This window comes from Vulpes vulpes, chromosome 1 (genome assembly GCF_048418805.1).
Source record: "Vulpes vulpes isolate BD-2025 chromosome 1, VulVul3, whole genome shotgun sequence".
Classification (NCBI taxonomy): Eukaryota; Metazoa; Chordata; class Mammalia; order Carnivora; family Canidae; genus Vulpes; species Vulpes vulpes.
The window spans coordinates 53,227,643-53,243,883 of record NC_132780.1 but is presented as its reverse complement, the minus strand read 5'-3'; the positions used below and the strand labels follow the sequence as shown (position 1 = coordinate 53,243,883).

The following is a 16,241-nucleotide window of genomic DNA, read 5'->3' as shown; positions in this document are numbered from 1 at the left end:
TATGGCACAGTATTTAAAATGGTGTAGAGTTGACAAAAGGTTTTCTTTTTCAAGATTGAGCAGAGAAGCATGAGTATGGTTTTTGGCTGTGAAAAAGCCAGCGCAGAATAATGGACCGTAAATATTGGGAGAATCATGAAAATTCGCAGAGGACTAAAGAGAGAGTGCACAGCCTGGGGAAGATGTAGGGATGTTTTTCATTGGAAATGGGAGAGGAGAGAGATTTGGATGTTAAGAGGAAGGGTTGAAGGAGCTTGCATGGGGAGAGAGGAACGCAGGAGCACAATCTGACCTCGCCGTCAGTGAACGGTTGATTTGGCCACGGAAGACACTGTCAGCTGGAGACAAATGAGCAGATTATCCAGCTTCACTGGGGACTCCGTTGAGTTAGGGTTTCTTATTTCAGTGTGGCTGGGTTTTGCATTTTTTTATTTAAATTTTTGAAGTATAGTTGATATCCAAGATTATGTTAGTTTCTGATGGACGGCATACCAGGTCGACAATTACACACATTACAAACCGGTAAGTGTAGTCAACGTGGGCCCCCACACAAAGTTATTACGATATCATCGACTATATTCTGTGGTCAATCAGCTGAAATGGCAACCAAAGTTCAGTATCTCTTTTTGGTCCAATACATTTCAGCCTTTCTTGAAACTCCACAGGGGCACCTGATTGGATTTTGGTATTTCCCAAATCTCCTTAGGCCTTTTGTAAACCCTTAAATTAGATTACTCTTGACCGATTTCATCAATGGTATACTGATTTTTTCCTCACTTCATTCCTCACTGTCTCTGAATTCTAAGGACACACATGCAGAAATCCTCACCACATTGACACTAGGAAAGAACTACTGTCTTGAGATTTTCATAGAAAAAGATTGTGCAATTACTGAGATCTTGTGAAATATTTCAATCCTGAATTTCAAAATTTTATTCTTTAAAGACTTCAAACCCATTGAGAAACCTCAGTTTAAAAACCTTTCTATTGATGGTAGTTTCTGAAATAGAACCAAGGGAAAGGCATGGCTGGTGTAATTTAAAGTGACAGATTGTCTTCTTCTCAAACACTGACATTCCATTCGGCATTCTACAAGAACCAAGTAATGTTCCAGATTTTATATATATATATATATATATATATATATATATATATATATATATACACACACACACATACAGTTGCACTTACTGTATTTATTGCAATGACTTCAATTCCAGATATAGGTATTAACGATTGGAACCATGCCTCAGTTACCTCCCTCAATGAAAGATAACGTGGGAATGTTATAACAAATATTTAGTTAAAAAACTGAAAAGGGCTTTGAAAATGTAAAAGTGTAATATAAATGCTAAATAAAGATAATATATTCTGAACAGCAGGCTCCTTTGAAATAGGGCCTATGAATTCCATTAACACTCTCTGTTTACATGCTTTTAGGAACTTTTAGGAGGATGTTGCCCATGAGCACGTCTGTGACATGGCACCTATGGCCTAGTAACCAGCTGGGAAAGGGGCGAGTAAAAGAGCAGATGTCATAATGTGTGTATTAATATTCCTTTAAGTCATTCGACAAATATTTTTCTCATAGTTAACTGTGTGCAGGTAGAGATCCGAAAGCTAGCAATACTGCAGAAAACTAAAACAGGCAAAAATCCTGACTCCCAGGCTAATATTTACTGATTGCTGTCACGTGCCAAGGTTTAGTCTTGCATAGGTCCATTAAATCCTCCTAACAACCCTACGAGCTAGGGGCTAGTCATATCCCCATTTTACAGATCTGGAGAGTGAGATAAAATTCGCCTCTAATTTTTTGCAAGTCTAATGGGAACAAGTCAAACTCCTTGCTGTAGGTTGGGTTCTTTTGTTTATCTACTCAATTCAAAAAAAAAAAAAAAAAAAAGACTCAATTTCCCACCAGGGATGGGGAGTTACTAGGCCGATACTAGCGAAGACAGAAATCCTAGCCGTGTAGTAGTCTTCATGGTGACCACAGGGTGGCCAGGCCTGTCCAATATTAGAATGACCTTTGGGAACAGGAGGTCACGCAGGGCCCAGTGAAGCCCTGGCACCTTTATCTCTGTCTGGCTGGAGAACTCCTGCTCCGCTTTCTACCTTATGATTTCTATTTATGCATAGTTTCTCAGGCCTAATAGCTAATGAGCCTGCACTCTACCTTGTTCTCCCTGTGAATCGTTTAGTTTTTATAATGCCTATCAACTAACTTTATCTTCAGTATTTCCAGTTCATATGGCCAAGTTTAAGACTATGACTGGTTCATTTCATCACTTTTATTCATATGGGAAAGCACTCCCTGCTGACTCACAGGCTACCCCTTGCTGCTCAATTCAGTCTTTGGATTAAGTGCCCTTTGCTGGACCAGTCAGCTGTGGTCAGGAGGCCAGGTCAAATGGAAAGAACATTCTAGAACCAGGTTCTCAGAGTATCCAAGGCTATTCTTATAAACGTGGTCTGAAGTCTGGCCTGTGCCTTCTAACATTGTTTAGTCATAAGGCTTTTAGATTTAGGCTTTAGATGAGTAAGTATATTATGCAAAAATATAAATGATCTTTTTCCTTTAAACCTAGAAGGGAGTTTACGGTCCCATATTATTCTACTCTTTTGGATATGTGTGTCACATTTCTACCTTTACTTTTGTATCTAAACAAAATGATAATAAGCACTCACATCTGTCCAGAAGCTCTTTCTATATTAATTTCCTTAGGATGTGGAGCATGTGATACACATTATAATGCTTTACCTGATGAGTAATATACCCTTTCTCTTTCACCCTTAGCATTCCAATGACATTTTACCATCACAAGCCCTGTGCCAGGAATGTATGCAGATGTGTCACAATAAAGATAACCAGGATTCAAATGTGAGTACTTAATAAACATTTCAGTGTTATCTAGAACACTAACAAGAAAATCAAACTCAGCTCTTACAAATATCAATAATAAGAATCTTGGCCAAATCAATGTTAACGTCATTTTCATATTTGGAAAAACATGGAGCACACAATTATGTAGGCTAAAAAAAAATCAATAACTTGACTCATACTTAAAAGTAAGATAATACATTAAAAGGATGATCCCAAGTATTGTTCGTTTAGAACATTTCTGTGGGAAGATTCAGTTTTACCTCGAGGCTTGTGACCAGGAGCACACGGTACAACATGGGGGACTGGTGTTAGAAAAGCGGTTTGTGGCTATGAAGCAGATCAAAACTAACTAGCTGTTAGGGAATGGAACCCATGACCTTGATCTCATTAGTACCAGGCTTAACCCAACTGAATGAGCTATAAACTGATAACATTCGGGTCCCCAGCCGATGGATGGATTTTTCACTCCTTAAAATTCCTTTCTTGGTTCCATAGTATTTGTACCAAAATGTGACCGTGCTCCCGTTCTGTGGGAAAGATGGAGAAGGACATGGATTTCAAAGAGGCCTCAGAAATCAATTACTCTGTTTTCTTTGTCTAGCTAGTGAGAGAATTGAAGCCCTGAAATGTGAGGTGACCTGCCTAATGGTTCCTAGTGGGTGGTGGCAGGACTGGATTAGAATGCAAATCTCTTGGACTTCACTCCAATTTCAATTTGTGAGGGCTGGCCCATGGAGGAGGTCACCCTGGAACTGTTCCGGGACAGGAAGAATGAGTCCTACCAACAGGAGGTGGGACAAGTTTAGTGTTAGGAAGAAGAAGGAGTTTAGCTTTTAAATTGAAGTTCACGCAGAGTGGAGGTAAGAGAATGGAGTACAGTGAGAGAGGTTTTATTTTTACTTTTTATTTATTTTCTTTAAATTTTAATTTAAATTCAATTTAGTTAACATACATACATCGTATTTTTAGTTTCGGGGGTGGAATTTAGGGATTCCTCAGTTGCACGCAACACCCAGGGCTCCTTACGTCACGTGCCCTTCTTCATGGCCCTCACCCCAAAACCCCATCACCCCTACCTACCTCCCCTCCCGCCGCCACCCTGTTTGTTTCCTAGAATTAAGAGTCCAGTGAGAGAGGCTTTACATGACCTTCACTGAGACGTGATAGGATGCCTTGAAAGACCTCTGAAGAATGAATGCGGTGACTTGTTTAAAATGTTTTCCATGTAAAACCATTTTAGCTTCACAACATTTAGGAATGGAGGGACCTGAAGTCATTTGGGGGCAATAAGTTTGGGTTTAAATATATCACTACGAAGGATAATAAAGGAATGAGCTAATACTTTAGTTTGAGGTGCCAAGGAAATTGAAATGCCACGTGAGGGACAGATTTGGTGGTTGGTGGGTGTCAAGAGGGTAGAGCAGGGTGGCCTGGAAAGAGGGCAGTGGTGGAGGGCGATGAGATTAAGTGAAGCTGGAAAGAAGGGATTCCTCATGGAAATGAAGCAGTGACCACGTGGTGGAAAGGTGAGGAACAGCGAAGCTTCTACTGGGATGGCCCCCTTTGGGGAGCAGGTGCAGACAGGTCCCGGAAGAGTACCGGCTTACTGAGCGTCGTCTCCAGTCCAGGACTGCATTCGCCTCCGTCTCGGCTGGGGGCACCGACGGTTTCTTGGTCCAGATATGTGGTAGTGGTCTCGTTTTTACCTGTGAGTGCCTGCGGAAGATCTCCCGCCCTGAACTACAGGAACCACCAACATGAAGTTCTTGAGGCTTCATGGATGATCTCTGCAGGACGAAGGCGAGGTGCTGTGGAGAGCCTCTACCGGTCTTTCTCTGATTGGATCATTTTCCCAGAGGAAAAGTGGAACGACACACCAGGGATGGCTGTCCTTCAAGAATCTGCTAGGCTGTGACTTCTTCTGGAAAACCTGTCCGTATTGCCATAGGGGCTCCTGGCCCGCACTTGCTCGGCCTACCCTACCACGCCACGCCACACTGTAACGCAATGCCCAGCTCGCTAGACTCTTGCCAGACTGAATTCCTCGTGGCCTAGTTTTCCTCGGCTGTTACTCCCCACCACCTTGCAGGGGATTGCTCAGCACAAGTAGGCCATTAACATAAGTTTAGAAATCAGAAATATCATCCAGAAGTTATCTGGAGAGAAATATCATCCAGCAGTTAGCATAAGTTTAGAAATAAGAAATATCATCCAGAAGTTATCTAGAGAGAATAAATCTAAAATGGATTTTTAGAAAAAAAAATCTAAAATTTAAGGGTTGTGGGTTTTGTTTTTGTTTTTGTTTTTTTTTTTTTTTTTTGGCATGGTCTTAGTTTTGCACATAGTTCACGGCCTTTCTTTTCTGCTCCCCTAGTCTGCCTTTGGCCATTTCGCTGCTTATTATTCAAGGGCTAGGGAGAAAAGGGAAGAAGCTGAAATTCAGATCAGTTAATTAGGCTGTTTGGGAGCAGCTCAGAAAAGGGTTGGAAGTGGTGGGTGAAATCAATAGTTAACTGGCGGTCTGAGATTATCTATAGCTCTCACCCACCCAGCCTGCTCTTCACACCCCCTAAACCAATGGCTGCCCAGCATATGAGCAGATTTTATTAGCTCATTTCACCTTCATGGGGTTTGTCCCTTTGTTCTTGAGTATGCGGCAAGCCATGTGTCCTGAGTTTTGGTTTGGAGAATTTGGTCACTATACCAAAGGAAGAAACTGTGGGGTGGTCAGCTTCTCTGGGGGTAATCTCATGGTCCTAAGGAAGGAAATTTAACAGTTTATTTTCTGAAACTGGTTCAAGGAACATTCCTTAAGTAAAAAAAAAAAAAAAAAAATTCAATCAAGAAATAATATTACTTACATTTTGAAGCAGGATTTTTAATACAGTATTTCCATCTGTGATATATTTAAATTCTAGGCCCCAGGCAGTAATTTTGGAAAAAGGCCTCCTTTACCTTTTACGAGATGCAAAATAAACAGTCCACTCTGAGGGCCAGCGGGGCCTCTCCCCGACTTTCCCACCCTTGCCAAACGTTAACACTGGCTCCTGCCATTCTGGAAAGCACACGTGCTACTCTTTTTTTTTTTTTTAATCCGCTGCCCCCCCCCCCCCCCCCCGCCCCCCCGGAACTGAAAAGTGTTACTGACCTTAACAATGTCTATCATAACTTCAATCACTCCAATTCTTTTGTGATACTTGTATCTGGTAGGAAAGGAGCACTTGCATCTGATAGGAAAGGCGCTTGCATCTGGTGGGAAAGGAGCACTTGCATCTGGTGGGAAAGGAGCACTTTCATTTGGTAGGAAAGGAGCAGTTGCATCTGGTAGGAAAGGCGCTTGCATCTGGTAGGAAAGGAGCACTTGTATTTGGTGGGAAAGGAGCACTTGCATCTGGTAGGAAAGGAGGAGCACCTGTATTTGGTAGGAAAGGAGCACGGCGGCGGCCCCAGAGGAGGCCTGCAAGGGAGGGGAAGGCCGTCCCTAGCGCACGCACGCGGGCCTCCTTGCTGCAGCCTTGACGCCTTGCGGAGGCAGGTGTCGCCTGGAGGCCGGCTCGGCCCTGCAGAGGGGCTGCCCCGGGAGGCCAGGACCGGCTCTGCCCGCCGCCCCGGTCCTGACACGCGCACTTGCAGAAGCTGGTGCAGCAGCCGAGCCAGATTCCACAGCAGAGGCCTAGCGCGTGGCAGCTCCCACGAAGGCCGACCCTGGAGGGAAGGGAGGAGCGGGCGGGTCGTGCCCCCTGCAGCCCTCGAGCAGGGGAGCGGGTGGTGGTGGTGGTGGTGGGGAGGACGGCTCCAGGAGCTTCAAACTTTATTTCCCATTTTTCGTGACCTGTGGCACGCACTTAGCGGTCCGGGTCGCGTTTGTGCAAGAGCTGGGGAGGGGAGAGGGGAGGGGAGGGGAGGGGGGAGGCCGCGCTCCTTAATGGCTGCACGGGTCCATTTGCACATTTGCAGTGCAGCCTTGCAGCCCGGATTAGCTGCTGCGAGCATCGCCTTCTCCCTTCCCCAAAAAGAGGAAAAAAAAAAAAAAAAAAAAAAAAAGTAAAGTGCCAAATAGACAAAGAGATGCATGACCTGAGCGGCGTTTCCCGGCGGGTTGGGCCGTGGCGGGCGCGGCGGGCGGCGGGCTCGGGGCCCCGGGCGGGATGCACCTGAGGCGGCGCGCGCGGGAGCGGCGGGGGCGCAGCGCGCGGGCAGGGCGGCCGGAGCGAGCCTGGCGGCGGCGGCGGCGGCGGCGGCGGCGGCGGCGGCACCGGCTCCAGCGCAGCTTCCCTCTCCCCGGCCCTGGCTCCACGCGCACATGCGCACTGCGCCCGCAGCCCTGGACCATTTGTCAGGACTACTCGGGAGACGGAGAAAAAAAAAAGCGAGCGAATTTGGGGGTAAGGAGCGGCCGATCGGGTCCCGGCGCCCGCGGGTCGCCAGGTCGGTCCGCGCGCTCGGCCGCCCGGGCCCTCTCCGGGGCGAGGAGGAAAGTTGGAGCGACCTCGGGGGGGCCGGAGGCGCACGCCGCCCCGCGGAGCAGCCCCGGGCAGGGGGGGACACGAGGGGGTTCCCCCCCGCCCCGGGCGCCGCCGGGAAACAGCTCAAAACTTAATCCCGGCGAGAAAAAGTGGGCGAGGGACTCGGGGACGGCGGGGGGCGCGGGGGGGCGCCGCCGGGCATCTCCCTGCGCAGGAGTGAGCGCGAGTAGGAAAGAGGAACAAAAGAGCGAGAAAAGAGAAAGGAAAAAATGGGGGGAGGAGAGACTTGTATTTTTCTGCCTGCGCGCACCCGGGGAAGGGTGTGGGGGCCGCGCGGAGGGCGCCGGGCGCGGCGGCGGCGGGGGCGCCCGGGCGGGCGGGCGGGGTGCGAGGGGGCCCCGCGGCCTCCCCGCGGCCTCCCCGCGGCCCCCGCGCGCGCCCCGCGCCCCCCGCGCCCCCCGCGCCCGGCACTCGGGTCGCGTTCGGGGGCAGCGGGCGCGCGGCGGGGAGCGCGGCGGCGGCGGCGGCGGCGGCGGCGGCGGGGAGCGCGCCCGAGGGCGCAGGGGGGGGCGCGCGGGGGGGGCGCGCAGGGGGGCGGCGGCGGGGGCGGCGCGGGGGCAGCGCGAGCCCCGCGCGCCGCCCCCCTGCGCCCCCTCCGCCCGTGTGGCCTTTGTGCCGGCGCGCGGGGAGGGCGGGCGCGGGGCGCGCGGGGGGCGCGGGGAGGGCGCGGGGCCACTTGGCGGCAGCGCCCCCGGCTGCGGGCCCCGCGTGGGTGCGCTGCCCCCCGCCCCCGTCCCCGCCCGCGCCCCGCGCCCCGCGCCCCGCGCCCCGGGCCCGCGCGCACACGCACACCCGCACGCACGCACACTCCCGCGGACCCGCGGCGGGGCTCGGCGGCCGAGAGTTTGCGCCTCCCTCCGCGCCGCCTCCCCCTTCCCGGCCGAGCGTGTGAGAATTTCATATAGATCGGCTCCAATTTCCGCCATTTTGGGAAAGTTGCACAAAAATAAACCCTCCGGTTTATTTCTGCCCGAGGCAGGAAAGTGCTCGCGGGAGCCAGGCGGCGCGGGCCCGGCGGGGCCGTCCGCGCGCGCGCGCGGGGGGAGGGGCGGGGGCAGGGGGGAGGGGGAGGGCGCGGGCCGCGGGCCGTCGCGGCGTTGGGTGCGGGGCGCAGGGGCGGCGCGGGAGGGGGGGCTCCCCCTGCAACTTGTTTACGCCGCCCTCCTCCCGGGGAGGCCGCCCCCCCGCCGCGTGCGTGTGCCGTTCCGGAATAATGGGTCTTGCACACTCGCGCCCTGGGCCCGGCAGGGGTGGGGGGGTGGGGACCGGGAAGCGCAGGAGCCCGGGCATCCGCCGCGCGCCCCGCGAGCTGCAGGGGGGGGCCGGGGAGGGAGCCCCGGGGGCGCGGGGGGCGCGCGGGGGCGCAACTTTTGCGCCGGGGCCGAAACTTTAATTACCTTTAAAGAAAAAGGCCTTCGGATCGCCTCCTCCCTCCCCCCCCCTTCTGGCCGCGGCGGGGCCCACAGCGCGACCGTGAGAGAAAGTTTCAAAGCGGGCGGCTTCCTCCCCGCCCCGCCCGCCCTCGCCGCCATCCGTGTGTCCGTCTGCGCGCGGGCAGAGGTGGGGGCGGCGAGCCGGGGCCCGCTCCGCACCCCTGCACGGGCAGACCAAGGTAAACGCCGCTTCGGTTTCCCTCCTCCCCGCCTCCCCCTTCCCCCCCTCCCGCTTCCTTTTCCTCCCCCTCCCCGCCGATTTTTTTTTTTTAATTTTTTTTTTGAGGGGGACCCAAAAAACGGAGTGTGTCTCCTTATGCAACTTCCTCGGGCGCTGCGAGCCCGGCCCTTCCCCCTCCCTGCATCCCGAGGCCCCGCTCCTTTCCCACCTCGGCGCCGCCGCCAGACAAATGCATCCGAAAAGCGAAGTCCAGAGAAACAGAAATAGATTTAAAGGGGGGGGAAATTATTTATTTATTTGTTTATTTATTTGTTCTAAGTTTGAGTGAAGGGAACCTGAGATGAGAAATAAGGTTTTTTGGGGGCGGTGGGGAGGGGGGGGCGGGGAGGGCGGCCCGGCGAGCGCGTCCTCCTGTTGGTTTTTCCGAGAGCTGGTGTGCGGCACCTTCCCCGGCCCGGGGCGGGCAGGGGGGGGCGGTGGGGGGGCCCGACGGCGCGTGTGCTGGCCGCCTCGGTCGCGTGGATTTTTGCGCAAGTTTTCAGAAAAACACTGACTCGAGTAGAGAGCATTTCTCCGGAAAGTTTCAAGTGCAGCAAAAATAGCGAACGTGCAAAACTGGCCAAGGGGAGACCTCTAGTGGTTACACGCGTCTTTAAGTTAGGGAGGCCGAGAGCAAAGTTTGGCCTTTGCTCGCAGCTACGTAGTCTGTTCAGACGTGGAAGTAATTAGACGACCTGAGCGAGCGGCCAGATGTGAGCGTAGATGCGGCCCCGACCGCGCAGCTGCCGGGAAGGCCCGACCCGGAGCCCCCGCGGGTCCCTAACACGGGGGGGGGGGGCGCGGGGGAGGGCGCTTGCCTTGGACTCCGGGGTCTGAGATAGGTCTGTAAGTGGGTTAGGCACCGTTGTTTGCTTTTATGCTCATCATTTTTTGTCTTTGACCAACTTTTAATCGGGGGGGGGGGGGGGTGGTGGTGGAGAAGAGGGGGTGTCCACAGTGAGTCGTTTCATTTCTGAACGTTCACAGAAATGCAGAGCGTTCAGAACTTGCGCACAAAAAAAAAAAAAAAAAAAAAAGATCCTCGGGTTGGAATTTGTCTTTTGTAACAAGCCGGTCATGTTTATCCCCCTAATAAATAGGATTAAAGGCCGGCGGTTAGTCTCTTAACCGTGCAGTTACATAGAGTCATAGGATAAGTGGTCCTTCTCAGGTTCCAAGAGTATAATTTTGTTGCGCTGGTGAAGACGTTGTTTCTGGATACTTTGTATCAGTCGTGATTTAAAACGTTAGCCTACGTGGGAAAGAACTGCTTACATAGTATCTATCCGTTTGCCAGTCAGAGTAACTTTGATTTTAAAGATAAAAGCCCTGCAAGAAATTAAAGTGGAGTCGAAGGATGCCTGTAACTTTCACCTGCTGGTCATAGAAAGGGGGAGATCTTCAATTTAGGGATTTAGGATAAGGGGAGGGAATGAATGATAAAACCCTTTTCATCTCATTCGAGACTAGTTTATTTTTAATATAAGGAGTGGTATTGTGCGAAATTATGCCATAGGTCAGTGATTCAAAATTAAAACATATTAATGGGGGATTTGAAGGCTTTTTCTTTCTTTTTTTTTTTTATGACAACGCATTGATTTTTACTTTTCCTCTCTTTCAACTAATGCTGGACCTTTAGGAGACGTCTTGGGGGTGGAAAAACAATCCTAAAGACCACCAGAGAGTTATTTCTTCACTGCCACTAGGTAAGATTTGCTTTGTGAAACAAATTGCTTGGTGTATTTGCAAATGTTGAAAGTTGTGTTTGGAGATCGGGAAGGAGAATGTGGGACAGGGTTGGCAGCAAAGCATCGTTTTGTGGGGGCTGCTTTGGATGCTTGAAAGTCTGGACATGAAGTGTGACGGAGGCTCAGATAAAACATTAGGAAAGGTTCCGAAGATTGTCCCGGATAATAATTTGTGGACTGGCCCTTTTACTGGATCCTTGATTTGCGTTTCAACTCTACCTGTTTTCTACCAAAAGTAAATAGTTTTATTACTTGGAATGGAAAAGATGGGAAAACTAGAACCAAGCACTTGTGAGCTAACATTAACTGTTGTAACACAGTGGTGTGGAGGATTCTGGAACTTGTTAAAATTTTGTAGGTGAAATTTACAATGAGAGCTTTGGGGCATTCAAGTTATTTGACTTTGTGGCTTAAATCCAGCGAGGGCCGAATTGTGCCAACCATCATGTCAAAGGGCTGTGGGGACTTTCCAGCATATGAGCATAGGCGTGTCAACTTTTGAACATATCTCGACAAAGAGTATAGCCGTTGTCCGATAAGATCCCTTTGATGATTTTGGAAGGTGCCGGTTTATCTCCAGGAATTGGAGGCCTCTTTTCGGGACACAGGTTGTTCTCAGGCAAAAGAGGGCAGCCCTCTGAAGGGAAAGCATCTTAGTGATCAAAGTGTATTTGTACTCCTCTAGTTCTATTTATACCTCCCCACCACCCGCTACTCCCCTACCTTAATTTTTTTTTTCCTCTCCTTTTTTTGCTTCTTTTCATTCTGTTTGTTTTCAATACTAAAGGAGTTGCTGATTCCTGTTTGGCAAAAAAACAAATAAAACAAAATCAATCAGCCCTACCTTTTCCGAGTAGGACTAATAATCCTCTCTGGGCTCCCTTAGAACTGAGGTGGGCATGCCCTGGATGTCAACACCGAATCATTACTGATGTAAAAGACGATTGTTAACAGGAGCTCGTTGTCATTTTCTGCTTGTGGATGGTCTTGAGTGGTGTCATTAGCAAGGTGAATAGAGGGGGGTCCACGTAGGTGATGCAACGCAAGAAGATCACGCAGGCGGAAGGAGAGGGCAAGCACAGGATCTGGTGTTGCCCGGGATGCTGAGTTTCACATTTACACATGCTGAGTGGAGGGCAGTGCCTGTTTTCCTTCACTTGGGGAGTCTTTGTGGCTGTGGATGGAGCAATCAAAGACAATTCAGCCTCTAAATGTATTGCATTGTGTGCGTCATTTTACCTCATTCAGCCTAGATTGATCTCCCCATCTGGAAAATGGAGCAACAGTGCTGACCTTACTTCCTTTGTTGAAAGGAGAAAGTAAAATACAGTTGTGAGAACTATAAAGATGGATTCCGTGTTTGGTAGTCATATTACCATTTTACCTTAGTCAGGTTTCGTGAAGGGCAGGAAGGAGGTTGTCAAGGGCAGAACAGAGTGATTTAATTCCTGGCTAAAATTATTAGATTGGTTTCTGGTATATATATTATGTGGGCTTGTCACAATACTTCAGGGGATATTTCTTTTCTTTAGGAAAAAAATAGTTTATCTTGAATAGCATTGTCTCATTGCAAGAAGGGACTGTGTTTTTACATGACGCTGAATATAAACTGTAATTTATTTATCCCAATCTAGTCATTTAATAGGTAGGAGTAAGTAAAATACATCAAACTTAAAATGATGCCTAATTGTGGAAATGTGAGGGTACTGAAAGTAGAAGGGTTGGTGTGAGGGGAATTCGTGAGCTGTAATTAATATTTTAGTTGTGGGAGTCTGTTGGGAAATGAGTGTGAGAAAATAGGTAACTGGGGTAGTGATGTTTATACTCTAGGGGGTCAGAAAATGGGTCTGCAAATGACTGCGGATTTAGGGAAAGGTCCACGCAGGGCCTGCCCCCCACCCCTCTTATATTTCTGAGACCCCTTTGCTACTTTATTCTAATTATAACCAACTGTCTATGGTCTGTGATCTAGACAGAAAAAAAAAATCCTCAATTTGCTGATACTGAACTTGACAAACTCTGACAGGGTTTAGTGAGTTGTAGTTCATCTCCGTTCTCCTATAGATCATCCAATCAATGTTGTGAGAATTCAAAGACTCTATAGTAGACGAAAGAAGAAATATGTATCATGTTGAATTAGTCCTTGAGTAATTGAGGGCTGCTTCTTGAATAATTTTCCACTGCTCTGTTTGGTAGTTTATTATTTCTAAGAATCTGTGTTTCAACCAAGGCTTTTTTTTTTTTTTTTTTTTTTTGTGGCAGGTAAAGTTAGGATGGGAAATTTATAAGAGAAGTTACTTTCTGTGCTGTGGGACAGGGGTGTACCCTAGGGTTCTGGGGATGGGTGCCCTGAGTGATCCCTCTTGCAGTGTGTCTACCAGTTAACTAGATTTTATTGAGCTCTTACAGTGCTGAACACCAAAGGACTAGGCCTCTGCCCTTGAATTCCCTAGACCCAATGCCAGGACTGGACGCGACTCAGCTCTGTTAAGAAGAGTAAAGCAGCTGCACTTGGTACCAGTAGGAAAGAACAAGGGACCTACCCTCTTGGAAGCCAGAGTCAGGAGACGGATTCCTGGGTTGAGTGATGCAGAAATATGCCATTTGATCATATACACATGGCACAATGTATGCCCTCCCTTTTCCAATGCTTAACCTTCAGAAATTACTCAGGAGCTCTTTACCTCCTATCATGGAATTTCCAAATTGTATATCCAGTGAGAGTGATGGGTTTGGGGCTGATTGTTTTCTTCTTTGACTATGACTTCCTGGTGTAGGTTATTCCACTTGCTCCCATTGAGGATTCCTCATGAGAATTTGGGGGACACTGTGTTCAAAGAGGACCATTTATTCGGGAGGCACTGTATTTAAAGAGAACTATTTATACCTTCCTATGCGTGTGTATTTGTCTATGACATCTTGAAATTCAGGGCATCCATAGAAAACACCTTTTATAAAGGAGCTCATCATCCAATGGGGATATTCTCAGGTTGTCTCTTTACGTTATTTTATTGACACATGAAGATATGAATAAATAGTCGCATGCTAAGAACTGGTGTGTACTGATCATAGCATTGGCTATGCAGCATGTGGATGAAAGCAAAGCACCCGGAAAAGGGTCCCTGTGCCATGTAACAGAGTTTGATTGATGAAGTCAGATTGAAGAAGATGTTTAAGAAAATCCCCACTGAGGAGACAGGGTGGTTTGGGTTAAAGAACGAGGACTTTTGAGAGGAACTCGAGTGAAGTTGAGTGATCTTGGATGAGAGAACTTCTGATGAGCGTGGTGGACCTGGAATTGGTTTATTGCATGTGTATTATACACACTAGGAAAATGCTCTCTTTCTTCTCCTTTCTGTACACCAGTGTTTTGTCAGTCGACAAATATTTATTGAGCACCTCTTTTTTGGAAGTCTCAGTTGAGTGCTTCACCTCATCCACGCTTAGACCAGGGTCGGATGAATGAACGGGTTAGGGCTACAGAGAAAGCAGCAGACCTTGGTCTCCATGTGTCTGACTTCTAGTTGAGGAAATGCCCCCCACACAGTCCAGTAGAGAGGTGATCAACAACACAAAGCCACGGTTCAGTGCTCCTGCTCAGGAAAGGTGGAGGTGAACACAGTGAGTGTCACGGTGGCACCACTGATGTGGCATTAGCCGCATTGCTCAGGTAAGGACCTGGGAGTTGGGGCGCTCTCTGCCAAACCCTTCCACGTGTTGATAAGTCAACTATAAGTGTGCATTGAGGGCCTCCTGAATGGCAGGCATTGAGCTAGCACTTTATATTCATTCAATAATTCATTTATTTATGTATCCAACAAATACTGAGTGCCTTCTGTCTGCCCAGGTGCTGCTGTAGGCCCTGAGTGCTATCTCAAATACTTTCACTAACCTTGAGCAGTTGGTATTCATATTTCACTTTTCGAGCAAACTGGTGCTTGGAGTTCATATCCTGCAGTTTGAAAGGGGTGGCATCAGGGAAAACGATACTGGCTTACGATTGTTTTGTTATGTCTTCAGGTTCCTAGTTTTGAAAAAAAGTAATTCTTAGAATATTTTTGAGAAAACCCACTTCTGGATTAATATATTTGCTCTTATATATTCATTTATTAGGATAAGCAAATAGCAAACAGGTATCAGAAAAAATAATGGCAAGACAATTCTCTCTTCACTTTTCTTTCTTTCCTCTCTCCCTCCCTCTTTCTTTTTCTTTTTCTTTCTCTTTTTCTTTTCTTTTCTTTTTTCTTTCTTTCTTTCTTTCTTTCTTTCTTTCTTTCTTTCTTTCTTTCTTTCTTTCTTTCTTTCTTCTTTCTTTTTCTCTTTCACCAAGAATTAGGAAAAGACCAATTACTGAGTTATACTGAAAACAACACCTTGGTCTAGATCATGGCCTTGACATGATCACAAACTGTTAAGAAAACATAACTCAGATTAGGTTTGAGAGTTACCGGGCTGATTTATAAAGTGGTTTCACTTGTTATGTCTCTACAGAAGGCAAAGGCAGTAGGGTTAGTTCTCAAAAAATGTAGATCAGTCAGTCAATAGAAAGATTGGGACCTAAATTTCTTAAAGTGAACACAAAAGATGATGGGATTTACTCAGAAGGCAGGATTATAAAAGGAAAGAAGAAAATTAAATGGAGGGGTAGAGATATTGGTGGGGAGAAGCTAGGGCCAGGGCTGACTGTAGAGTGCTGGAATCAAAATAAAAAAAAAGAAAACAGGAAATATGACTAATAATACATTCAGCAACAGTGCTATGGTTACTGTTATACTCCTTAACCAGAAGAGTATGCTCATGCTTGCCAGATGAAGTGAAGAGTCTTTATTCATTGGGTGGTTCCCTGTTGCAGCGGGACTCAGATAGTATCTCTGGTGTGTGAGTTACGGCCCATCAAGCAGAGCTTTAGTGTGACTTAGAAGGATACCACTGCGTGCGTTGATCATTGGGTACCAGACGGTTTCACTTTTAATGAAGCTCCATCACCTTATAAACTCTTTTGAGCACTTAGTGCATGCCAGGCTCTTTGAAGATCGGACCGTAGCTTTATGTCATATGTAATTTTGTACAATTGAACTACTTCAGTAGTAGAACATTTTGAGTAGGATTGTTCAGGCACCAAAATCATTTGATTATTTTCCCTTCATCTGTTATGCTGTCTGAACCCTGAACTATGAATCGAAATTCCTGAGAGGTCAATGTACTGCTCAGGTTGTTGAGTGGTCTAAATAATTCACCCTATTGCTGTGTGTTCTTATTTGGGGGATTTGAGGCCTGGCTGTTCAATCTATTGATAAGGAATTTAGCTACCAATGGTTATCAGGGTAAACCTGTAGACTTGACTTGCGCAAGAGAAATAGAATCTGGTCATTTCTACTTTATTAGATACAAAAGAGAAATTGAGTCTAAATCTCTTAATTTTAGCTCTGT

At 47.9% G+C, this 16,241-nt stretch overlaps 2 protein-coding genes across 10 annotated transcripts in view; one reads left to right on the top strand and one right to left on the bottom strand.

Moving 5' to 3' along the window:
* Nucleotides 1-3,768: 3,768 nt before the first annotated feature.
* Nucleotides 3,769-14,760, bottom strand: LOC112930945 (uncharacterized). The gene is made up of 8 exons (XM_072747931.1): nucleotides 14,704-14,760; nucleotides 9,419-9,639; nucleotides 8,808-9,043; nucleotides 6,962-7,226; nucleotides 6,297-6,589; nucleotides 6,033-6,157; nucleotides 5,505-5,640; nucleotides 3,769-5,040 (listed from the first exon to the last, which is right to left on the bottom strand). The coding sequence occupies exons 1-8, from the start codon at nucleotides 14,758-14,760 to the stop codon at nucleotides 4,982-4,984; spliced, it is 1,392 nt and encodes a 463-aa protein (XP_072604032.1). The 3' UTR covers nucleotides 3,769-4,981.
* Nucleotides 7,135-16,241, top strand: part of L3MBTL3 (L3MBTL histone methyl-lysine binding protein 3) — a 120,798-nt gene continuing 111,691 nt past the window's right edge. For 2 of the 9 annotated variants that reach the window (XM_072764504.1, XM_026013385.2), the window contains exons 1-2: nucleotides 7,135-7,269; nucleotides 10,703-10,769. The gene's annotated coding sequence lies outside the window, so the exon portion shown is untranslated. Of the gene's footprint in view, nucleotides 7,313-8,882; nucleotides 9,023-9,550; nucleotides 9,906-10,702; nucleotides 10,770-16,241 lie in introns of those variants that run through there. The other 7 variants (XM_072764515.1, XM_026013386.2, XM_072764509.1 and 4 more) reach the window with 4 other exon arrangements.